The 25,703-nt window shown below is 37.7% G+C and overlaps 1 protein-coding gene across 3 annotated transcripts; it reads left to right on the top strand.

The window, feature by feature from the left end:
* The first annotated feature begins 852 nt into the window (after positions 1 to 852).
* LOC135114109 (nuclear receptor coactivator 5-like) lies at positions 853 to 25,478 on the top strand. 3 transcript variants are annotated; one of them, XM_064029813.1, is made up of 10 exons: positions 853 to 978; positions 7,479 to 7,570; positions 7,682 to 7,833; positions 9,303 to 9,413; positions 10,034 to 10,175; positions 10,750 to 11,148; positions 12,726 to 12,925; positions 14,333 to 14,443; positions 17,191 to 17,439; positions 24,466 to 25,478. In XM_064029813.1, the coding sequence occupies exons 2-10, from the start codon at positions 7,503 to 7,505 to the stop codon at positions 25,086 to 25,088; spliced, it is 2,055 nt and encodes a 684-aa protein (XP_063885883.1). In that variant the 5' UTR covers positions 853 to 978; positions 7,479 to 7,502; the 3' UTR covers positions 25,089 to 25,478. The 3 variants fall into 3 exon arrangements, with proteins under 3 accessions (XP_063885883.1, XP_063885881.1, XP_063885882.1); XM_064029811.1 differs by lacking the exon at positions 853 to 978 and adding an exon at positions 2,987 to 3,631; XM_064029812.1 differs by lacking the exons at positions 853 to 978; positions 14,333 to 14,443 and adding an exon at positions 2,994 to 3,631.
* The last annotated feature ends 225 nt before the right edge of the window (positions 25,479 to 25,703 follow it).

Here is a 25,703-nt window from a genome sequence, read left to right as displayed (position 1 = left end):
AACACAGCAATGCCTTCTGCAGAATTATTAAATTAATTCTTGATAAAGGCAATTAAAACAATTATTGCTATTTAAACTTTTCCCGATTTTTTTTTTTTTTTTTCATTCTACTGTATTGCATCCTTTGCGTTCAAGAATAGTACTATTGAATATAGACTACGGTATGCAAAAAGTTCATGTGATGAAATCGCCGGACGCTATAACACAATTTGTAAAGAGTTCAGTAATTTACAGATATGTTTAATTTCCTCTTTTAAAACTTTTTTTTTTTTTACTTCCTCTTTTAAAATGCATCACACGATGTGTAAACAAACTTCCCGCTTCACCCTCTGATTTGTACCTCGCCCTTACTGAACGTTAGGCTCTGAAGCGATTCTGATCCTCTGGATATTTCTGCACTTGGCCATACCTTTCACTAACAGAGTCATGGAAGTGCCCGCATTTAGGTCTTTAATTACTTGGGTGATACACATGAAAGTGTGTCCCCTTTCCAAGATGGGAAGCATTTCGGCGTCCCTGCGCAGGCGCCTTGTTACTTCTCAGTGATGCCAAATCTGAGAGATTAGTTGAAAAATCTCATCTAAATTGGCAGTTGCGTCTTGTGCTTCTATCAAGCTCTTTACGAATACTGAGTATTTCGTTTTCGTCATAGTGAATTGACGATTTCACGTAATCATATATTTATGTATCCTTTGTCCAGAAGAAGCATGACACTGTGATTTACATTTCAAATAAATTGTTATAATAACATATAGATGTTATAGTTATTGCATACACAGTGTTTTTTTACGTATTTGAAATTAATATTTTACCTCTAACTTTTTTTTCGCATATGGCTTAAATTGATGCCAAATGCTGAGGAGCGTGAGTCAAACCTCTATTGGCAACAGTGTAGTTGAACCCAAACACGATCCCCGCGCCTCCCGCCTCCCGCCAGCGGTCCCCACGCTGATTTATTTTCGGTTGTTTGGTTAAAAGGTGAGTTGATAGAGTGATGGCGACAAGGAACGCCCGATAATGTGCGTCTGCAGCAGCACCTCAAGTCTAGGAAGTCTAGCAAGCACCCTGCACCACTGAAGCCTTCGTTGGCCACCTGCCGTTGTCTAATTTTAGCATTTAGTTTTCGTGCGAGCTTTTTCATCCTCCTTAAGTTTAACACTGTTAAACATCTCATGAACCATTCCTAGGCCGAATCGTACGTAGGTTTTGACAGTGACACCAACGACACAGGATTGGACCGGTAGCACCATAAGGTAAGTCACTCAAACAGTGCCAAGAAAAAAGTGCTAATTTCTTGGCATTGTTACTTAGCGAGACCTCCACCTGGGAGGGCTCGTTCAGCAGTGACTGTTCGAGAGTGATGTAACATAACCCGAGACCAGATATCAGCCGTGTCTGTCACCCATGCTATGTGAACGATAGTGTAGGAAATATGATTGCCACAGTGAAAGTGATCTCATAATAGGTAACATGCATCCAAGAATGTTTGGTAAATATTTATTTTCTTGCCTGTTGATTGATGAAAATATTTTTTTCTGGTAGATTTTTATGTATTTTGTATTTATTTGCACACTGTTTGCTCTGGAAATGGTCTTTTCTTCACCCTCCACCCTACTAGGAACTGCTGATTTTCAATGAAAATGACTTACTGATTAATACAAAACACTCCAAAATCAACCTGAAAAAAAAGTATTTTCGTCCTCACAAATAACACATGCATTATATCATTTACCCTCTCTTCCCCCTTCGTGAAGTAATTATTTGTGAAAATAACGAGTAATAAATTAATGCAAAACACACCAAAATCTGCCTAATTTGTCATTATAGATAACACACACTTGCTGTTTCTTAGAACCATGCACTTTCATCCCTCCCTAGGGACAACTTCTCTAATCTAACCAAACCAAACCTAACCAAATCTTACCATACTAAACCTAACTGGTAATCCTAACCAAACCAAACCCAATTAATTCAACCTAACCTAACCAAACATAACAGGTAAACTTAACCAAACAAAACTCAGTTCATTCATAAAACATCTTACCTGGCCAGTTGGGCAGCCTTGCACCTCCAACTTTCTGTACACTTGCAGAAATTATAGTCAGTGTTGTACTTGTGAGGTCTAAAACCACTGGATCAGAGGGTTCTGCGAACTTATCATTAAACCCAGCTGTGACCAGAAAAATAGTAGCTTTGGAAATAACAGAAGACAAATGCAACATTGCAGTGGTGAGTGAGAGAATATAGAAAGTTTGTCTGAGGAGAGGAATCAATGAAATGAGAAGCTGTGTTATCGTTCCTTTAGGACATTCTAAGTAATTTTGTGTGATCACTACTTAATGATGTTATCTTCAAATTTCCTTCTATATAATTTCATTTCTTTACTTTTGTCTCATGACACCAGTTGCTTACTCAATACAAGGGTCTTATCTGTCCATATATGAAGTACTGGTCCCACATACGTGGAGGTTCAATTCACACAATCCTCTTAAAAAGATGGCATTAAAAGCTTCTCATTTCATTGATTCCTCTCCTCAGACAAACTTTCTATATTCTCTCACTCACCACTGCAATGTTGCATTTGTCTTCTGTTATTTCCGAAGCTACTATTTTTCTGGACTTGATAACTGCATGCCTTCACTTCTGCTGTAGCCTTCCTACAAAAGATTTTCTGCTCCTTACAAATGCAAGATTTAAGTATCTTCACTCTCACATTCCCTTTTACTGGTAAACTGTGGAGCTCTTATCCTGTTTGTTTGTTTTTGCCTTGCTGATGGCTTAAACTGTTTCCAAAAATGAATGTCATGACACCTCAGAAAATAAATTGCTTATCTCTTTTGTTTATTTTCCTGTTTCTCTCTCTCTCTCTCTCTCTCTCTCTCTCTCTCTCTCTCTCTCTCTCTCTCTCTCTCTCTCTCTCTCTCTCTCTCTCTCTCTCTCTCTCTCTCTCTCTCTCTCCCTCCCTCCCCATTTAGGTTGGTTTTCCAGACATGCATAAAAAAAATATGGATAGAGGGACCAGAAGTACAAAAGAATGTGTTAAAGGGCTTTTTATAGAAGGTTTGGCATGAATATATTGGCAAATTCTCTCTCCCTTTCCTCTATCCATTCCCTTCCCACTTGTGTACTACCAGCTTGCACTCACTTTTCCAAAAGATTGAGCTGTTAGAAAGGTAATTACTACCAAAAATGAGAAGCTCCCTCACCTCTCAAGACAAGGCCACATTTTCTAAATTAGCCTGTGGTTTATGTGTTGGTATGTATTACATGTATAAACAAGGAAATATGGCATTCTCTGCTCTAGCAATTTATTGTTACTGAAAAAATATATATACCCAACTCTTACAGGAGAGCATTGGTTTGCTGGTACTTGTTGTTTGGTCTCACATAAACCCCTGAACTCTGAGTGATACTGGGGAAGAAAGGTGAGAATATAGGAGAAACAGATACCAAAGGAAAAGAAACAAGAAAGAAGAATTGTAGGAAGTGTGACTCGGAAGTAAAGATGGATGAGGAAGAGCTGTGTGGAAGCTGTGGTGACGAGGAGAGAAAGAAACAGGTGGAGAAACTGGATGTGTGTGGAGGAAACAAGAAACCTGTGAAAGGAAGATACAAGGGGCTTAACTGTGAGGTATGTGGAATAACCGGTTCCATATAGGCTGTGAGAAAGTTAGCTTATCCCAGTTTGAATTCCTGGTGAAAGACATAAATAAGGTAATTCCCTGGTGGTGCAGAACTAAATGCCAGGAGGATAGATACACCGATTGTTGAAAACTTTTAAGTCATAATAAACACACTTAAGCAGGAAGAAGATAACACTTAAAAAAAAACAAATGAAAAAAAGTGCTTGAGAAGATTTGTGAAAAAATGAGGAATTCAAAGTAAGAAAATAATAATAAATGCTATTATTATTTTCAACTAGGAAGAGAAAGTGTGCATCTAAAGCCCCGTTCACTCATTGGTGAATTTTGATGGCAACCATGCTGCGAATTGTGTGGCAATTCTTGTGCTTGGTGAATGTGCTGCAAGCGCGTTGCAAATGCCCCATGAATGCAGTGTGACTCATTGATGGAGTACGCCATTGATGCTTGTACGCCTGCTACACCACAACCACATACTGCCACAAAATGATACTTGCACGATAAGTGCTCAGCACTGCCAATTCATATTTTTCAGTCTTATTTTTACATAATATGAAATTAAGGAGAAAACATTTAAATCTTTCTTGTGAACTTTAAGAGAGAGTAGGGTCTACATTCACAGACATGCATAATGCATGTACTGGTATATTGTTTACACACACACACACACACACACACACACACACACACACACACACACACACACACACACACACACACACACACACACACACACACACACACACACACACACACACACACACTCACTCACTCACTCACTCACTCACTCACTCACTCACTCACTCACTCACTCACTCACTCACTCACTCACTCACTCACTCACTCACTCACTCACTCACTCACTCACTCACTCACTCTCTCTCTCTCTCTCTCTCTCTCTCTCTCTCTCTCTCTCTCTCTCTCTCTCTCTCTCTCTCTCTCTCTCTCTCTCTCTCTGTGCCAGCCAGACTGCTTCATATTCAGTAACTTATGCAATATTACATGTAGTACATACATACATACAATACTATTACACAGTACACACATACATACTTTTACATATTTACATGATATATACATAGTCACTATGTAAAATTCTCTCTCTCTTTCTGCCTTTCTGCAAACTCTTGACACGTTAGGTTGTGTAAATTTTAAAGGAAATGAGTGAAAGGTGTAATTTAGTAGATAATTAAGTAGGCATGCATTAATTAATTTTCTTCAACTCTGCAAACTCTGTACTCTGTAGCCTGTAATGTATAAAATATATCTGCCACATATCCTGTGTGTGGTGAAGATGCAGATGTGGATATTTATTCCATGACAAATGCAGATGCGGGTGTTTCATTTATTTGAACTGCAGGTGCTGATGTTAAATGTTATGCGGATGTTCCGAGGATGTAGATGTGGATGCAGTCATCCAATACAGCTCTAGTGAGTGTGTTTGGAGAGAGAGAGAGAGAGAGAGAGAGAGAGAGAGAGAGAGAGAGAGAGAGAGAGAGAGAGAGAGAGAGAGATGCACAATTATCTTTGGAGAGAAGTATCAATCCACTGTCATCTGACCCTATCACAAAGGTGTGAGGGGCATGTAGAAGAGGTTGCTACTATGGCAAATCCCCTGTGACTACTGCAAATGTAGTGAACTTGCTGTGACACCAATGCAAATCTGCTGCATCAGCGGCAACAGCGCTGTGACTCCCAGCCATGCTGACTCTGCTGTGAATGTTTTGAGTAGTCCAAAAAGATTTGCTGTTGCCTGGCAAACATGCTGAGACTCAGTCTGCTCTGGCAACTCTGCTGTGAGTCCATTGGAAATGCGCGGCAACTTTGCTGTGAACACATGGCACCTCCACTGCAAATGCACAGCAGCTCTGCTGTGAATGTGTGGCACCTCCACTGCAAATGCACGGCAACTCAGCTGTGAACACATGGTACCTCTGCTGCAAGTGTATGACAACTCTGCTGTGAGTGCACGGCACCTCTGCTGCAAATGTGTGGCAACTCTGCTGTGAATGCGTAGCACCTCTGCTGCAAATGTGTGGCAACTGCTGTGAATGTGTAGCACCTCTGCTGCAAATGTGTGGCAACTCTGTTGTGAATGCACATCACCTCTGCAGCAAATGCACAGCAACTCTGCTGCAAATGCATGGCAACTCTGCTGTGAATGTGCGGCACCTCTGCTTTTAACATGCGGCAACTCTGCTGCAAATGTGCACCAACTCTGCTGCTAACATGCAGCAACTTTGTTGCAAACATGCGGCAACTCTGCTGCGAACATGCAGGAACTCTGCTGCAAACATGTAGCAACTTTGCTGCAAATGCACTGCAACTCTTGCCAGTGTGTGGCAACTCTGCTGCAAATGGGTCACAGCAGAGTCACAACATGTTCGCCATCCAAATTTGCCAATGTGTGAACAGGGCTTAAGGATGGAAAGCAGGAGTAACATAGGTAACTTAAGTTCAAGTCTTCACAGATGTTATACCATACTAATTTTTTACTATCTTTTTTCTGCATACATTTCTGTAAATAAAGACTGATTCTTTTACTTTTCTGCCAGAAAATGGCAGAAAGCTTCTTACTTTATCATGGTTCTGTAATGTTTCAAAAATGTTTCAAAAAAGTCCTCATAGAGGAAATTTTCTAATGAATTTTTATACATTATTATAAACTTTTAATCATGTGGTTGCAAAAATGTATATAGTATTTGCTAGGAGAAACATAATTTAATATTATTAGTACACCTTGGATATGTTAGAGTGGGCATCATTTGTAGACACTTAGAGAGCAGATCAGATGATTGTATAATTTGATCTGGTGTACAGATAATAACATATGTATTGAAATTTTTTCCTGTGACATTTCTTTACGTACACCATTAGTTTAGCAGCTTAACTATCACCATAACACAGTAGAGATGACAGGTACTGCTCCTGCATTTGCATTTACTCATCATAGGGAGACCCTGCAAGTCATATACATTTGGTGGCCAACCTCTTATATCAACATGATTGACACAGGATGATTTATGCTTTATTTTTCAAAAAGAGCAGCAAAAACAAAAGACATCAACTTCAAACTGGACATTCATGATAAAAATAAAGAAGTTTAATTAAATAGGTGTGATGCCCTGTCTTGGAGTATCACAAAAATACTGAGAAATTTGTGTAAAGGCACAATAAATTGGCTTTGAGAGATTTTCAATGTTTGATTGAACCTGTCTTGACATTCATAGGATCATGAGTCCAGCATCATACTGATCAGGCCAAGAATGGAATTTAGTCATCCTAGATTGTCGCATCACTTTATAATATACCGGCACGTCAAATTTAACAGAAGAGAAAAAAAAAATAAAGTATGAAACACTAGGAAATAAGAGCAACAGCAACATGCTTGCTAATAAATACCTGTCAACAAAGTCAGTAATTAATTCATAAGAGAACATTGGGAGCTGTTTCAAAAGGCATATCCCACACCTAATATTGGACTGGATTTTGTTGTTGAGGTTCATCACTGGGGCCATTGGGTCCTCACATGAGATTTTTAGGCCTATCCTCAACTATTTTCAGCCTGAAATAATGTTTTTAGCAAAACAGTACACCATATAACAGTACCTCCAAACTTCATATTAATCAGTGGTATTTTCAGTAAGAAATGTTCCTAAAGTACACTACATATATAAAGATATTCAAATTTTTGCAGGGACTAGAATAATACAAATCACAAATAGAGATGGTGATCTTGTGAAATAATGTTAAAAATATTAGGAACTGAAAGAAAATCATGATTGCTTGAAGCATTGTACTATCAGATTTTTCATTTTCAATATGAGTTTGGTATAGATTTCAGGTGAGCTGGACTCCACAATGTCTCGTGGCCGTGAGCGGGAACGCCGGCGCTCACACAGCCACAGCCGTAGCAGAAGTCGCAGCAGGTAAGATGACTGCGTGAATGTCATAAGGGAAGAACTTTTAATTGAATAGAAGTCAAATATGAAATGCAACTGATTGCAAGCCCTATTATAAAAAAGATATTGTTTTTACAGAGGTCGGAACTTCTCACCAGGACGAAGAGGAATTTCTGATGTTACCTCCGACCCTAAGACAGTTAATGCACGGATATTTGTTGGCAGCATCAGTGTGTTCATGACAAGAGAAATGCTGCAAGAATATTTTTCCCAGTACGGACGCGTTGTAGGTAATGATTTCTTTGCTTGTGTTTTATTTTATTTTTTATTTTTTTTTTATCCTGATGTACATAGAAGGAAAAAAGTTCATTTTACTTCTTTACCAGCACAGAAAAATCCTAACATTCCAAAGGAAAAACTGCAATTATGCAATTGTGGTGATAGGTGGAAATAGGTAGGTATATTTCATACAGGGACTGCCACATATAGGCCTGATGGCTTCTTGCAGCCTCCCTTATTTCTTATGTCCTTATGTTTTAATCATATTAATATGTTTTAATCATATTGAAAGCAAAGACTGTTGATATTGAATTAAAGCAATGTGCTTGTGTGACTATGAAAATGTAAGTTGACAAATTTTTATAATGAAATGACAATGTTGATTGTTGTGAAATTAAAGGATGTACAAAAGACAAGTTATTGTAGTCAGTTCTAATGTCTTCTGTGGATCTTCATTAAAAGGTTGGCCATGATGGAAGTCTACCGTTTCCTGCAATTTAACTATATAATGGTGAAGAATCAACAAGTAAACAATTTATAGGCTGAAGCTCTGCTGTACTGTCACTGTAGCTGCTCATCTCGAACAGAAAGGCTTTGTAGGAGATGCAAGAGGTGCTAGGAAGGATAACATGCCTATCTCGACACTGCTTTGCAATGGATGGCAGTACCAGTGAGCTTAGTCATCTGAGAACTTTATGGACAACTTTGTGTTTGTATTCATGCTTCCATGATGCAAATCTTGAAATTTATGATAGACATACTGCATATGTAACACCACAGAGAGAAAATATATCAGTAGCAGAATATGCAGCTTGCAGAAGTGCCAAGCTCTGTAGAAATCAAACACTTCTCATTTGATATGAAGCCCTCCCCCATGCTCTCTCTCTCTCTCTCTCTCTCTCTCTCTCTCTCTCTCTCTCTCTCTCTCTCTCTCTCTCTCTCTCTCTCTCTCTCTCTCTCTCTCTCTCTCTCTCTCTCTCTCTCTCTCTCTCTCAGGAGATGGGGAAAGGGAGAGATGGATAGTTATTGGAATGAATCAAGGTTTGCTTCTAATTATTTTTACAAAATGTGTGTGAAATTTCTGCAGAAGCAGGAGATCCTTTATATGTCTTATATTCTTATATACCTAGCTTAGAAAGTTCTGAAACAAAATACATGCAGAGTATAAGAATACGTCAGATGAACATGTGCACAGGCTACTTGCCATTTTGTATCTGAACATGAGAGGGATTTACTCTCAGACACATTGTTAATTGTGGAATGTACATGATTTGCAATAGGCCTGAGTGAAGAGCAGTTGGGAAACATGCAAGGACTTCTGTGGGAAGTTCACCTGCATCTGGTGACCAGTGAATGTAGACTAATACTTAATAAATGTAGACAGATGTCAGTCTTCTAACTCAATTCAGATTTTTAAATTTTGGCCAGATTTTTTGAGGTTTTAAGTAATGTTTCATTGACCTTATCCTACTTATTATAGGAGTGTCCATAACAAGACACAAGTTTGGCTTTGTGCAGTTTGAAGAGGAGGAGGAAGCAGCAGCATGTCTAAGGGCAGGTAACACGGCACACATCTCAGGAAAAAGAGTTGGTAAGGTCTGTTTGATTCATGTTACTTATTTTCTCTTGCTTTGAGAAGTTTTATCAATCATTTATATTTTAGTAAATGCTAGATTAATGCATTTCACACTTATGAAATCCATTAATATATCTATTCTTAAGCAACTATAGGTAGACAAGTAATCCTAGGAAATAGTTGTAATTAATTATCATTGAGAAGCTATAAATGTTGCCATCTATTTCAGATTTGATCATTTTATTACTTAATCTGTAATGGTAAATTAAATTATTTAATGTAACATGAAGTATAAGTATGTTATTTTTAACAGAATCAGTACGAGATGCATGTTGTGTACAGAGGTTTTGTTAGCCACTAATCTTTAACTCTTGTACTGCTATGGTCATCCTTTGCTGATACTCAAGACAACTGTAAAAAAATATCCTAACATGGTTAAAGAAAAGAGATGTTGAAAGAATAGGAAGTTAATTTTTTGTTTTCTCTAGAAAACTAATCCAGAGACTGTTGAATGAAAGGGATTTAAGAGGTTATGATTCTGGTAAAAATATGTCTTGCAGTGAAAGGATTAATATAGATATATTAGTGGGTGCCCCATACAGCATCATCAATTTCTATTTTCCTTTGATTGACAGATGTGAAGCCAGCAAAGATTAGTGGTGGTATGGGTGTGGGTATGCAACCTGTTGGTGGCTTCCGGCGCAGCCGCTACAGTGACAGTAGAGAGAGGTCTCCATCAGGGAGGGGAGATGAAGACTATTATAATGATTATTATGGGTGAGATCAGTGTTACTGGTGGTCTGTTGTGTTGCCACATGTTAAATTTTGCCATCTTACAAGATTTCAAGTAGATGTCCATGTTTGTATGAGTATAAATTTTCACAGCTATCCTTAAAACAAAACTGACTAGCAGTCTTTATGTGCTTCTCAAAGGCAGAGTCACAAACATTTTTGTATAACAGAACAGTGATTAGTTGTGAATAATTATAGATTAATTACTCAGATATGCAACTTCTTTTGTACTGATTTATTCTGCACTGGCATTTCCCTGTGTGTAATCCATTTAATGGTCCTCTACCTGAAAATGGGCTATCGTATTGTTTCTGTCAGAGAATCTTGAGACATAGATGCCTGTTTTGTATTAGTATTTCATGCATGTTTTCATAAATTGAAAGCATCTGCTCTTTATCACTTGAAATGGATTTTCTTAATTAGTAAAAGTAAATGTTTTTTCAATACATGAAAATAAGAATATCATTCAAGTTGACCATGGCATAAACTGTTGAACCTCCAGGTTACTGTAGATGTAGTAGTCAGTAATCACTCATGTTGACTTTCCTCTTTCTCTCAGGCGTGGAGGCAGCGGCAATGGAAGTGCTGGAGGTGGAGGAGGAGGTGGGGGAGGGGGAGGAGGTGGTGGGGGTGGTGGCAGTGGTGGGGGTGGAGGAGGAGGAGGAGGAGGTGGTGGTGGTGGTGGTGGTGGTGGTGGTGGTGGTGGAGGCAGAGGCCGGGAGCGAGACCGTGATAGAGGAGGACGGGGTCGAGGTCATTACGAAGACATGTATGATAACTACTACCGGGGGTACTACCAGCGTTATGATGACTCATATCAGCGGCCCCCTGCCCCCGAGATGGAAACTCCTCGTCATGCCCCACCCCGGGACTACCCAAGCTACAATGAGCCCATGGACCCCTTGGATCCCAACCGACCAAACGATGTGGAAATTGTTGTTCCGAACAAGATGCAGAGGTGAGGCTGTTTTTGATATTGTACAAGTGAGCTAGAATACTTGTTTTAAGTATATCTTAAGGTGAATCCAAATAAGAGTAAGTATTAGTGTTTGTAAAAATGTTGAAGTTGATGTATGAGGTGTTTCATGGACAAGGGACAAATGCACCAATTTCTTATTTTCAAGTTATGAGCTTTTAAAGTTCAGTGAAGGTGGCAGGTAGAATATTATAAAGTAGCATATTATTATACGTCATTAGAATTCTCTGCAAGGGGGAAATTTATACAAGAGAAAACACACACACACACACACACACACACACACACACACACACACAGTAAAACATGCGATGGTGTTTTTTAAGCATATAATAGTTATTGTTCAGTTGACTTGAAATTCATTCCTGTATTAGATGCCAATGAAAATAAGATACTGTGAAATTATCAGCCCAAAAAAATGAAATTTTCAAGAAAGATTTTCAATAATTAATATTTTTACTATAAATCAACAATTATTATCTCATCAGCATCAGGTTTTATTTTGTGTACGACAATCACCGTCTCTTTTGCCCTTTTCTGCCACTTTAGCCAAGTCTCAGGCTTTCTCATACATGAAGGCACAAGGTGTGGTGTATTAGCGTTATCCTGGTTGGTATTACTCATCATGACACCGGGTAATTCACTTGTAATCCACACATCTGATAGGCTGAGAGGCAGCCTTTTAATTCAGACAGAGGTAGCTGCTGAACCGCATGCTAACATTCACCCCTCACACTCTGAAATCCCAGAACTCCACTGCTCCATGTATGGAAAATGGGAGATTGAACCCAGAATTCTGAGCCTGCATGGATTGGAATCACAAAATGCTCTTCGCCACAAGATTTTCAGTGCTTCCACCCAGTGGAAAACACGAGTAACTCAATTTTGATGGGGTTGGTGCATTCGTCCCTTGTCCATGAGATGCCTCATATGGTCAGATTAGATAGACAAGAAATAGAGACAGAACATGGACATAGTTGAGAAATAGAACAAGGAAGAACAATGGAACAAACAGTGAAATGAGAGTAGGCTCACTTAGGGAAAATGCTGGTAGGAACCTTGAGGACAGTCACAAGAAACAGAATTATTATAGTGGAACCAGACTAATTTGATACTTGGGGTGTTGGCTGTTCCTCTCCCACACTGATGTCATGTTCACAGTCGACAGGTACATGAACACCTCTCTCTTTCACTCATGATGTCATCCTTTGCCTTAATTATTCCAAAATTATAAGTTCTTATATACAACTGCATGTTGTTTTGAATACCTTTTGATTTGATGATAGAATGACTCTGTATATCTTCCGGTACACTTGGCAATGCATATAGGCCATGCGGCAGTGCCACCCCTGTGCCCTTGACGTGTACCTGCCTGGGCTGTGCCCTGCTGGCCATTGTCAAGTCAAGTCACTCTGGGGCTGAGGTGGCAACAGTGCAGAAAGGTACAGCCATCACCCCAAGTACCAAATTGGTCTGGTTCCACTATAGTTACCTGTAGCAGCACAGGTAGAGAATTTTTTACATTGCACACCAAGTAATTTTCTTCTTACTATTCACAGAGATTATGCAGAAAGCATTGAGGCACAGCTGAAGTCCTTCAACATGATGGTGGATCTACTGTTCCCTCCACCAGACATCCTCCCGTCACAAGTGCTGACTGACCTCAGTCAGCGCAGGTGTCTCTATGCCATCTTCGTTACCGCTGAAAATGAGAGCCATCACTCCCTCACCCTCAACATTCTCCACGGCAGTCCACAAGGTATGGTTCAAAGTATTGGTAGAGAAATTTGCCCCCACTAACATTTTTCTCTCTCTCTCTCTCTCTCTCTCTCTCTCTCTCTCTCTCTCTCTCTCTCTCTCTCTCTCTCTCTCTCTCTCTCTCTCTCTCTCTCTCTCTCTCTCTCTCTCTCTCTCTCTCTCTCACATGTTTCTCTGAGGCACACTCCTTGTAGTACAGCTAGGTAACAGTATTTTGCCATTATATGATTGATTAGTATTTATATTATCTGAGTTGCTAGTAAAACTTTTCTCAGCATCACATCTTGTATTTTATTAAATGTCACCTAGGTTCTGTTTTTAGATTGATGTATCCTCTCAGACTGTTTAATATCTGAGATTAAAATATGACTGAGGTAATGGTTCTTCACTCTGTCATACAGTCATAAGAATGTTGCCATTCCCTTCTACATTATTTGACTAAAATATCACTCACTTATTTTGTTTCAGAGCTCTCATCATCTCCCCATATTCTATATAGTATATTTTGTGTGGAAAAGTCAGTGTGTGATGACAATAAAAGATTAGTCTTTCAGTAATAGCTTTGTGATATCTGCCTCTACATATATCAATCTATCTATCTATATATGTGAATGAGAATAGGGCAAGAATTGTAGATTTATGCACAGAACAAGAATCACTTACTGAAAGTACATTGTTTAGGAAGAAGCATGTTCATAAGTTTGCCTGAATGAGACACAGGGATGGAAGGGTTGTTGAAAGAACAATGGTGGGATGTGAGGTGGCCATAATTGTGTTAGGAAAATTTTTGGATATGAGTGTTAAGAAGAGAGGATTGACCATTACCTGGTGGTGGTTAGAGGATAAAGGTGGTTCTAAATGGTAAGTCTCTGAGGAGATAGACTCAGGTATCTAGGATCACATGTTGCTTTGGATAGAGGAATAGACGTGGAGATGAAGTGTGGGATTAAGCAGGAAAGATTTTGATGGAAGTAAGTAATGTTTCATTGTGCATTGCTTGAAGTGAATGCAATAAAGTTGTATGTGGGAACACTGTTACCATCCATGTGGGGCTGAAATTGAAGTATGGAAGCAAGGGAAAAGAGATAAAATGCATTTTGTATGGTATATATATGAGGAGTATATGTATGGGTCAAGTAGGAAATGAGGTACAAAGGAGAACTGGTGATAGAAAAGAGTTAGGCAATATAACCAGGCAGGGAATGTTTTTATGTTTTGGGAATGTAGAGACAATAGAATGAGAGTGAATGATAAAGAATAAAACTGTTTCTAATGTGAGAGGTGTAAACCAGAAGGGAAGACTAAATGATACGAATGAACTGTGCAAAGAGAGCATTAGAGACAAGAGGGATGTTCATACAACAAGGAAGAGGAATTGTGAATGGAGAGAAGTTATTTATGCATGCAGATGCAGGAAAGGAATGTGTCTTACGATGCTGCTGGGGTAGAGCAGTTCTACTATCGGGCCCTGATGCAGAGAGACCCGGGTTTGCTGCGCAGCTGACCCCTGCACAATGTGGTCAGTGAAAATCGGTCCTTTTCCCTCTTGAGGCCTAGAGGCTGGGATGCGAGGGAGTGCTTGTGTGTGTGTGTGTGTGTGTGAGTTGTGTGTGGGGGCATCTCAACTCAGCTACAATCCCTTCATGGGTGATGTTGGCATAGTATATAGATAGATAGTAAATATGTTTTGAAAAATTTCATAACAGCAAGCTAAACTTGGTGCATACTGCAGTTGAAGACAAGCCTAGGTTACCCGTGATCTGATATTTGTCATCGCCTTTATTTTATTTTATTTTATTTTATTTATTTATTTTATTTTTTTTACTAATGCCATGAAGTTTCTTTCAGATTTTGATGAATTTGAAAAAAATAAAACCCGCATGAAATTATTATGATACATTTCCTCTTGGTACCAATTTATGCATAAGAAATATATTTCTCTAATTTCCATTCACATTTATGGTATTAATTTTGACATTTTGTGTTTTGTTGAATGGCAATTTTTTTGTTGTGCCAAATTTTCAAGAGAGAGGTTTAGTTATGAGCACTTTTAGTACTTAAGGTGATAGTATATAAGATGATTCATTTGTTCAAGAGAAACAAGTATTCACTTGAAACATGTAGGATTCTGGAAGTAAAGCTAGTTTTACAGTAGGATAAGTCCCACACTGCTGCTCAAGAATAGTTTTTCAGGCTGTTTGGTACTCTCACAGTACATTAGTAATATAATTGTATTGTTCCCATTGAACATCATTTGAAATTAGCAACCAGGAGATTTATATATCTTAACTTATGCTTTTAAATATTAAAACAAGGTCATGTTCGATTCCTGCCTGCATCCACAAACTGTTGTTATTGTCTTGCATCATTGTGAACCCAACTATGCCATAGCATACCTTCTGGTAGAGAGTAAATTTATTTAATACTTTATGCTGTATGTATATGCTCTTCATACCTCAATAGGTAAATATTGTACTGACAGATATAAGGTAAAAGCTGTTATGTCAGTGGACAGTGGAATAAGTTTCAAAGGGACAGTAGTACTTCACATGAACTATACATCAATGACTTAAAGGTTTGCATTTTAAATGACCCCTGTATTTGAAAGATTTTTGTTAGGCTTTGTGTCATCTCATAGACCGACACTCACAACATGTATACCTTGGAAGAAATAAGGGCTTCCTGTATATCAACACCTAAAAAACCTGGCTATTAGCCAGCCAAAATTAGATTTTTTCTATTAATCCTTCAGACATTTGCTGATAATTTTATCTTTTGTTTATGTGAAATGCATGATGTCCAACATGTGAGTACCAGTTCCAGATATCATCACCTAAGAAAAAAATTAAATTTTCATTTAATTGCATCAAAAAGGAGACACCATGGACTGAATTAGGGATTCCCTGGTTCAAGTAAAAAACTATTTTTTTCGAACTTCTTTGAATTGTAAAGTTAGTTGTGACATTATCAGTTTCCTTGGTGATTTGCTGTCAAGTTACTGTACAAGAAGGGTACCTGAAGTAAAGTAAATAAGGAGTCCATAAAGAAGCATTTTTATCAAAGGCGTACATAAACCATTTCAAGATCAGGAGTTTAAATAAACTGTGCTTGGTCACAGCTTGTTTTTTTCATTTACTTTTGAACCAGTGATGCACAAGAATCCCATACTTAGTAACATACTATATTGCCTCAAACTAGAGTGTAACAGTCACACTCAGTTGATTGAGAAGATCAGATAAAATGTGAGCTACAAGAGAAAAGCATTGTGTTGAGGATTGAACCCAGAAGTCAGAGCATGAAAGCCCAGCATATTACCAGTGAAGCAATAGGTGCACCCACCTTCAAGTAGGATTGTGGGGCTTCCATGTTTGGGTCATTACAGTACAGGTTCTTACTGTATCTGCTTTTCACTATAAATCCATTTGTTGTTCTTTGTATGAGCAAGAATGAATGAACATCTGGTTGTGCTATTTGTCTTATCCAGAAGTAACCCCTCACACTAACATTGGAAACACAGTGAAAATAAGCAGTTTCAGGTCACTGTAAAATATACCATTTTGTAATGATTCACCACTTTGAAATGTGAAGAAAAGTTTTAGGTTATCAGCTGGTTAGATTGGTTGGAATAAGACTATGGGTTGATTCAGTCAATGATTGCATTCAGCATTTGCTTTCCAGTCATTAATTTTGCAGATCATCATGTGTATTGCAGGAAGCAGAAACTTAATTACGCTTAAGTCACCTGTCAAGGGCTGATGAATGTTGTGGATTAGTTATATGTCATAATCAAATTGATGATGTGTTGCTTTTTCTCTCTCTCTCTCTCTCTCTCTCTCTCTCTCTCTCTCTCTCTCTCTCTCTCTCTCTCTCTCTCTCTCTCTCTCTCTCTCTCTCTCTCTCTCTCTCTCTCTCTTTCTCTCTCTCTCTTTCTCTTTCCAGGTGGGCATTTTGGAAACTAATATTACTCTTTCTTTTCTAATAACATTTTGATATGAAAAATGAAATTGTCAGATCCATGTTATCCTTGTTGTGGGATACCTCTCATCTTTGTAAATGATTATATATTTACATTTGTTATGCCTATGTTATTAATTATCTTGGTATTTTTTCAGGAAATATCTGTTGGAGAATTCAGGCCAATAATCTCATGAATTTTTTAGTTTCAGACTTTTTTGGTTTTGTAATTTAGTTTCATTTACGGGACAGCATGATATCCCCATCAAAAAGTATTATTTTCTCCACAATGAATTCTTTCGTTTTGTACAGAACACCGCAACATGCCGGTTGATGACGCTTTGCGTTTAATTGAACAAAATTTTGAGGAATACGTCAAGAAAGCCTGTCAACGGAATATTCGTGAGGTTGTGCCCCGAGATATTCGCAATTTGCTCCTTGATTTGCTTGAGATGCGTCCCCTCTCCATGGGTGACCTGGACAAGTTGATCAAGTACCTGAAGGAGCGACAAAGCATGCTGGTGGATGACCAAATTGAGCAGAAGCGAGAAACGGCAGCAGGTGAGACAACCTTGTACTCATGCTGTAATGTTAAGATGTATTGTAATTTTTGGCAGCGATGCAATTTACTGGATGGATTGCAAAGAACACACCCTGGCGACAGAACACCTTTCTTATCTGGACTGTCTTATTTCGCCATTTTCTACACGACCTACATTTTATTCCTGGGATGTCAGATCGCGTCGAACATTTTCGGATATTTGCCTGATTCTTTGATTTATGCAGATTTACAGGGGCTGGTGATTTTACAAGAGTGCAGTGTAAAATTTTCAGGGCTCTGTGGATTTCTTACTGTTTATGCATGACTTCAATTCAATCAGGCATTCCAGCTCATAGATATCATACACTTGCCTATTGGCGCATACAACAACATGCTTCTGGTCCAAACCGGAAGTGATGGTTGTTAGGGTGGCATTTCCCTCAAGTAAGTATTTTTAACTTATTTAGTGAAAAGGAATCACACACTCTCCTTTCGTTTGTTTCATGTGTCCTTATTGATAATAAGACCTTGAATTTGATTCCTTACATTTTGAGATAATATCTAAAGTTGCTTTGAAAATTCAACATGAGGTTTTGGTACTCCATTCTGTGAAACTTATTTAGTGTATGTACTATACATACTATACCATACATACATCATGTCATACAGTAGAAATCAGAAATATTTGGATGTACCCTGATTTTAAAATCCATATATAAAATTTTCTTATATTTGCAATCTATTTGTATATGCTTATTTTATCTGTGAATATCAGTACAAGCACAAAATTTACATAGATATTTAAAATTCACTTTAAAAATCTCTATCAATCAGGAAAGCAGAACATTTCCTGTCACCAGGCACTATAATTATACAGGTGAGCTCAGTATAATGTAGAGCTCATCTAGTCATTTTGTTATTGTTAAGCTGTTATGAAAAAGTTTTCATAACACTGACATCTCATTCCTAATGTGTAACTCATGTGTTACAAACTCCCATACAGGTCTATTTCATATACTTAGTGTGTGATTTCCTCATTGAAAGGATAGTTTCATTTCCAAGATTAGCATTTATTTTACTGGTTTATAAATCATTTGAAAGCCTAGTACATTTCCATATTTTTGTTGTGCTGAAAACTTTCAGCATTGAAAGATTTTTGGAACCTAGTATAAGATTTTACACAAGTTCTTTGATGAAATTTAAATGGAACCAAGCCATGTAAGGCAGATATGCATATGAATTGAAAGGCTGAGGTTGCAAATATTGCCACAAACCAAGAAGTGTTTGGCAGCTTTTATTTTTTTTGTGTAATTACATGAAACCATTTTCTCTCTCTCTCTCTCTCTCTCTCTCTCTCTCTCTCTCTCTCTCTCTCTCTCTCTCTCTCTCTCTCTCTCTCTCTCTCTCTCTCTCTCTCTCTCTCTCTCTCTCTCTCTCTCTCTCTCTCTCTCTCTCTCTCTCTCTCCCCACGAGGGGATTATCCAGGGGCAAAAAGAGCAAAAAAATAATTCCAAGAAAGAAAATAGTAGGAATTTTTATTAGAACTGAGAGAGAAGCAAATTAATTTTAATGTCCAGAATTGAAGTTCGCATCAAATTTTAGACAAAAACAAAGAGGATCAGAAAAGTGGCCATATTCCAGAGATGTATCAAACGTATGAATTTAGAGATCCATAGCTGCAGATATCAGGCCTACATATTTTATAGGTTAGGATATAAGGTTCTTTAAAAAAAAGTGGATCCAAATGTCAGGCTAGGATATTTCCTAGATATTTACAGGTCTGTCTATTTATATATCTATTTGATATCTCACACCCTCCAGGAACATCTCCTAGAGATTTAGCTAAAGCAGCAGAGCCTCTGTCTGTCCCTATCCAAACACTCCTTTCTTGATTGTTAGTGCTAATGAAGTGAAATACTTGAACAATCAATAGTCAGGTTGTCTCTGGGTATTTGACATTTTTTTTAATTACATTTGCAAGTATTGGTCACATTCATCATATAGTATTGTGTGATTTATATATTTCATTTTATTTATTTGTATACTTTAGACAGGTTCAGGTTGCCCATCTTTAATGCAGCATCATTAGGACTTATAGGGTGCTGGATTAGTGATTTTGCCAGATTACAGAGAGGTTACGTTAGAATACACTTAATTCAACAGTTAATCACCTCATGCTACCTTTAAAATACCCCGTAAATCCGTACAAGTTGACTAATAAGTGGGACTGTATCAATGCCACTTTTTCTGCCAATACAGAAGCAGTACAAGAATAACAAGCAAGGAGTGGATGACCTAAGAAGCATTACAAAGTGAAACATCACAAGAAGCTACTGTCTGTATAAAGCATCACTTCCAGTCACACAGAAGCTATTCCAGTTCTACATTTTTCTACATTTATTATTAAACCTGCTTCGTTTTAGCTCCAGCCACAGCTCCAATGAATAAAGGAATTGCTTCTCATTGGGTGAAGTCCAAACACTGTACATTATCCATAAAAGGTAATGTTGAAATTGTGAAAAAACCTGACAGCACTGTGTCTGTGTGAAGCCTGTGTGAATTATACTTACAGCATTGGCTCTGACAGTTTGACAGAAAGAAACAAAGAAAATTTGTTGTTTCTTTTGTTAACAGTATTGGCTGTAAAATAGTGTCAGCTGTGCCAATATTGGTAACAAAAGAAACTGGACAGTTTTTCAGTTTTTTTTTTGTCATAAACTGTCAGTGAGCCAATGCTGTATGTTTCACACAAGCTTCACACACACACACACCAATGTGTTTTTTTTATTTTATTTTATTTTTTTTTTACCTTATATTTTATGGATAATGTACAGTGTTTGCACTTTACATAGCAAGAAGCATTTCTTTATTCAATGGAGCCAGGGCTGCAGCTAAAACTGAGCAGATTCTATAAATGTAAAAAAAAAAATTGGAATGGCTTCTGTGTTTAGAAGTGATGCCAGCTGTTTAAACAGACAGTAGCTTTTCTTGTAACCTGTTTTGTCTTGTGTGAAGTGAATGGATAGTAAAAGAAATATAAGTGGGGTGAAAGACCTGGCATGCCTAATAAAAGTGAAGTCATGAACTGCAATTTTGGATGTGGTGGAATTTAGCACCTGAGGTCATTTGGTCAAATGGATGGAAATGACAGATGGTATGTACTGATATGGTAGTTATTGTGCATTATATAGGAAGGCCTCCAGTAAAATAGGAGGGCATTGTGCTTGAATACTCAAGAGAGGGTGAGTAAAAGAACAAGAGAACTTTGATATGCAAGTTTCAGGTATATAGAAAAGAGCAGTTGAAGGATCTTTTACCATGGATACATTCTTGAGGTAAAGAAAAAAATAATAATAAAAAAAAATCATGGATTGACAGGTAGAAGGATATGGTTTGACAGGAAAATTAGATCTGGTATGTAATCACTTAAGGAATGGTCAAGAAATAGGAGTATAATGGCAACACATTCAGGTGAGACATAAGGTTAATGTCAGATCTAGCTACAGGTGATGCCTGATAGTTGATTTAGTTACAGCCCCTGCTGGAATCATTGAATAGTAGAGAATTTATGCTCTTTTTTTTTGAGATTATGTGCATCTCTACTCAATTTGAGATTATATACATCTCTATGTACATATCTATTTAATATGAGATTATATACATCTCAGTCATGAAACACTCCCTTTGGGCTCAGTCACGCTGGAATTTCTCTTGTGTAGACATAACACAATACTCGAGGAAAGGACTACAGGTCAATCAACACTATTATTTTGGAAACAAAAACAACTCAGCCAGCTTTTCCTCTTTACAGAAAGAGCTCAGAATTCATAGTCACCAATCTTAAGGTAGGACTAAGACCACTCATTGTGCCACACGCTGTGACAGTGAGGTCACAACTCATACCTACTTGCAAGGTGAATAGGACTATACAAAAGGAGGTTCATCTGTCTGCTTTGCAGCTCCCTAAACATAAGAATTCAAACATAGGCCTTTTTTATTGTGAGCTGTGTGTGCTAACCACTTCACTATGCAGTGTGTCAGGCCAAGAAGTATCCAAACATGTGGCAATGCATTCTTTATCTGGGGATGTTATCAGTTTATCTTTATGTGTGTGTGTGTGATTGATAACTCTTGATTATTAATAATTGTCGATACAAAATAGTACCTAATTTATATGAATGATGATTACCAGAATAGTCAACAGTATGTAACACTGAAATAAAATGCACTAAACATGACTATGAATTCATGGACTGGACTGAGAAAACAAAAGAAAGCAGGAAGCTGCTGCTATGTAATAGTGACCTGAGAACATAGATGGGAAGGTGTTAGGCTGGATAAGGTCATGGCTAAGTGACAGGTGACAGAGTTGTAATAAACAGCTCTAAATCCATGTGGAGTCATGTAATTAGTGGGGTGCCACAGGGATTAGTATTAGGGCCATTGTTGTTTTTAATATACATCAATGACTTGGATAGTGGAATTAGTAGTGATGTTAGTAAATTTGTGGATGACACAAAGGTAGATAGATTAATTAGGTCAGAATCAGATGCCATCGCCTTGCAGGCAAATTTAGATAGCATGAATGAATGGGCGGTTAGATGGCAAATGCAGTTTAATATTGACAAATACAAAGTACTTAGCATAGATAGAGAAAACCCACACAGTAGGTACACAATAAACAACAAAACTCTGGTAGGTACAGGGTACGAGAAAGATTTAGGAGTTATAGTTAGCTCTGAACTCCGTCTAGGAAAACAATGCATAGAGGCCAGAAACGGCAACTAGGGTATTAGGATTCACTTTTAGGAGTGTTAAAAGTAGAAGGCCCGAAGTAATATTAAAGATATACTTGGCACTGGTCATATCTCATGTAGACTACCCTGTGCAGTTCTGGTCCCACATTACAGGAAAGATATAGGTTTATTAGAACCAGTACAGAGGAGAATGACTAAAAGGATGCAGGGGATGAGGAGTATTCCTTACGAGGTGAGATTGAAGCTGTTAAATTTACATTCTTTAGAAAGATGTAGGTTAAGAGGAAACCTGATAGAAGTCTTTAAGTGGTATAAGGGTTATAACGAGGGGGATGTAAGCAAAATTCTTAGGATCAGCAACCAGGATAGAACAAGAAATAACGGATTCAAGCTTAAAAAATTTAGGTTTAAGAAAGAGGTAGGAAGAAATTGGTTTTCAGATAGAGTGGTAGATGAGTGGAACAGACTCAGTAATCATGTTGTTAGTGCTAAGACATTAGGGAACTTTAAGAGAAGATTAGACAGGTTTATGGATGGGATGATACACGGACTGCCATGTATAAGCCTGGTCACTTCTTGCAGCTTCCCTTATTTCTTATATTCTTATGTTCTAACACCGCATGTTTGATAACTTAGGTTGAAATGACAGCCAAGATGCAACAAATATTTATATTATGTGCATGATGGGCACCATTAGATAAAACATTACACATGATATCAAGTGAAATACATTCAACTTATTTCACAGTGGATATCTATATAAATTATTCTGACATGCAGTGCTGCCGGTGCCAACATTATTAGGGGCTATATAATCATAATTTTATGCACATTTATCCTCTGGTATGGATTCCATGCCCCCTGTCCATCTTCTGAATTTAGCTTTGTTTCAATCTCTATTAGAACTAAATAATTTGCATGTAACATCTATGAAAATGCTATCCAAGAAACATTAGACAAACCATCAGTAATCAAAGCGAACAATAAGAGGCCTAAATTGGATTCATAATACATATCCACATTTACAGATATGTCACTATTTTGCCTGAAATTTTTATGATTAACAGTAACAGGCTTTGAGCAGAACAGGTCAGATGTAAGAAATTTATCAGTTATTAGCTTACTCAAAGCTGCCAGAATGAGACAGCAATCTAAGTTACAACTGTGGAGGGTGTTGCTTTTTCCAGTGGTGCTTCTGTTCTCATTATCTCTGGATTGTGTGAGCAGTGAAACCCACAAATTACTGCAATGGTAGGCTTGATGTCCAAAGTGGAAGCAGCTCTGGTTTGAGGTGTTGATAGTCATGTTCATTTAGACTGGTTGTTTTGAATTACTGGTATCTAACTAACTTTCAGGCATCACTAGCTAATAAGTCATGAAAAAGGTCTCATCTTTGGTTAGGCTTGTCGTGAATAATTTTTTTTCCAAGCCTGTTTTAAAAGTAACTAGTCATTAGCTTTTTTTTTTTTTTTTTTTTTTTTCTCTCTCTCTTTTTTGTAGTTGTACATTTTTGAAAATCTGAATTATTGGAACAGTTCAAGAATAATGAAGATTAGTTTGCACTTTGATCTAATCATGTAAATGCCATATTAAAGATATCTGAAATTTATGTGAGTACCTAAGTAGTGTTGTATGTGGCTTGACAGTATTTGTATTTTAATGTGTTTACTTGCTATTAGTTTTCAGTCTTATTTTGCACATTAGTATCAGTTCTTTCCTCTTAACTAATCTGTACTAAGCTTTGTTGCCTAAAGTCACCTTGACTTCTTGACTTATAAATTCACACTCTACATGTATGTTATATAACCCTTTCAAGTTATTTATTGAAAGTCTGTTTGCAGTGAGTTTTTAATCACTTATGTAGATGACTATGATTATTTATGACTACTCTTGGTAGCAACTGATTAAAGATTTTTTGCCCTCAGAGGCAACCGGGTACATAATTACGTCATGTAATATTAGTGTACTTAATATTGTGCTTATAATCTTGAAAGGGTTAGAAATAAGGCTGTAAATCAAGATATCTTGCATTTTTAAGTTTCCTTAATTATATTTTTTTTCAGTATTCTTTCTGAAAGTTACACTCTTAAATAACTTATGCATTTAAAGTTTGATTAAAATGTTATTTTATTTATAGCATGAAGAATGTAATATTTGTATGACACTACAGGACAGTTTGGTAAGTAAGTAAAGGTAGTATTTGTGATTAATGGATAAAGTTTTCTTTTCAGCACAAACATCTGGACATTTCTGAAGCTGATTTTTTGTTTTGAATGCCTTGTTTTCCAGGAGCCAGTGCCAGCCGACCCATGACAGTTACTTACCCTGGGTATAATTATGGTTCCAACAATGTGGTGGGGTCTGATACCCCTGTAAGCCAGAGCACTACAGTAGCCACTGCTGCTCCAGGTACTGTTAGTGTGGTTCCTCAACCATCAGCAGCAGCAGCTGCAGCAGCTGCTGCAGCTGCTGCTGCTGCTGCTGCTGTTTCAGGTAGTGCGTATCCTACTTACGGGAGTGTGCCAGGTTTAACGAGTGGGGTATACAGTGCGTATGGAGTGGGTGCCCCAGTGCCAGCCACTCCAGTTGCTGCTCCCATGATCACTGCCGGGTCCATTGGGAGCACAGGAAATAAGCAGGCTGAGCTACAAGAAAGAATACTTAATTTGATGAAGGGTCCTGCTGGTGGAGGAGTACCAACTGGTGTTCCACCTCCATCAGGTGTGCCTGCCCCTACAGGTGTACCACCTCCCTCAGGGGTGCCACCACCTAGTATGGTGCCACCTGTTTGGCCACCTGGTATGACAAGCCATTCAAATAAGGCCACGTCTTCTCCAGCAGTAAAAGTATCTCAATCAGGTGCTCCTGGACAAAGCACACTTTTTGCTGCTTACACCCCATGGAATCAGTGAGTTGGAAAAATAATAAATCTGGCTTTTGATAGAATTTGATATTTTTTTCAGATTCCACCCAGAATGTACAATTTTTAGGTGAAGTGAAAATTGTAGATTTGAAAGCCCCTCAAATTGTTGCAGTCTAAGATTTTATAGTATTGCGCGTACAGTCATGACGCATCTTTCCTGTTCATTAATAGGAAGGCTCAGTAATTTCAGAAGTAGAAAGTGAAAACAAAGGTTGTATGAGCCTGTCTTGGATATTATGGTCATTATTTTTATAAGTGGTCAGAAAGTATTCTCCAGTGTGGTCCCAAGAATCTTTCCTTTATTATATATAAAAAAACTTTTTATAGTTTTCCATGCATATGTAGTATATTTAATAAAATTTTGTCAGAGATATAACAAGTGGTAGTAGTAGAATCCTATTTTGTAATATTTTTCTTCCTTTCTTTATTTATTTTATTTTATTTTTTATTTATTTATTTATTTTTTTCTTGCAATGAATTTATTGTTGATAATTTAGTCATCTACTGAAGTTAAAACTTTTCATTTAATTGCTCTAGCAAGAATTTTAATTATAAAACTTGTGGAAATATTTTCTGCTGCATGATTTTAAGATAAAAATTGACG

The sequence above is a fragment of the Scylla paramamosain genome, chromosome 27 (genome assembly GCF_035594125.1).
Source record: "Scylla paramamosain isolate STU-SP2022 chromosome 27, ASM3559412v1, whole genome shotgun sequence".
In the NCBI taxonomy this organism is placed as follows: domain Eukaryota; kingdom Metazoa; phylum Arthropoda; class Malacostraca; order Decapoda; family Portunidae; genus Scylla; species Scylla paramamosain.
This window is presented reverse-complemented; position numbering and strand designations above follow the sequence as displayed.

Coding starts and splice junctions, on each gene's coding strand:
- LOC135114109 (XM_064029811.1), top strand. CDS start 3,506: ATGGATGAGGAAGAGCTGTGTGGAAGCTGTGGTGACGAGGAGAGAAAG. Junction 7,571..7,681: donor CGTAGCAGAAGTCGCAGCAG/GTAAGATGACTG, acceptor TTGTTTTTACAG/AGGTCGGAACTTCTCACCAG. Junction 7,834..9,302: donor CCAGTACGGACGCGTTGTAG/GTAATGATTTCT, acceptor TACTTATTATAG/GAGTGTCCATAACAAGACAC.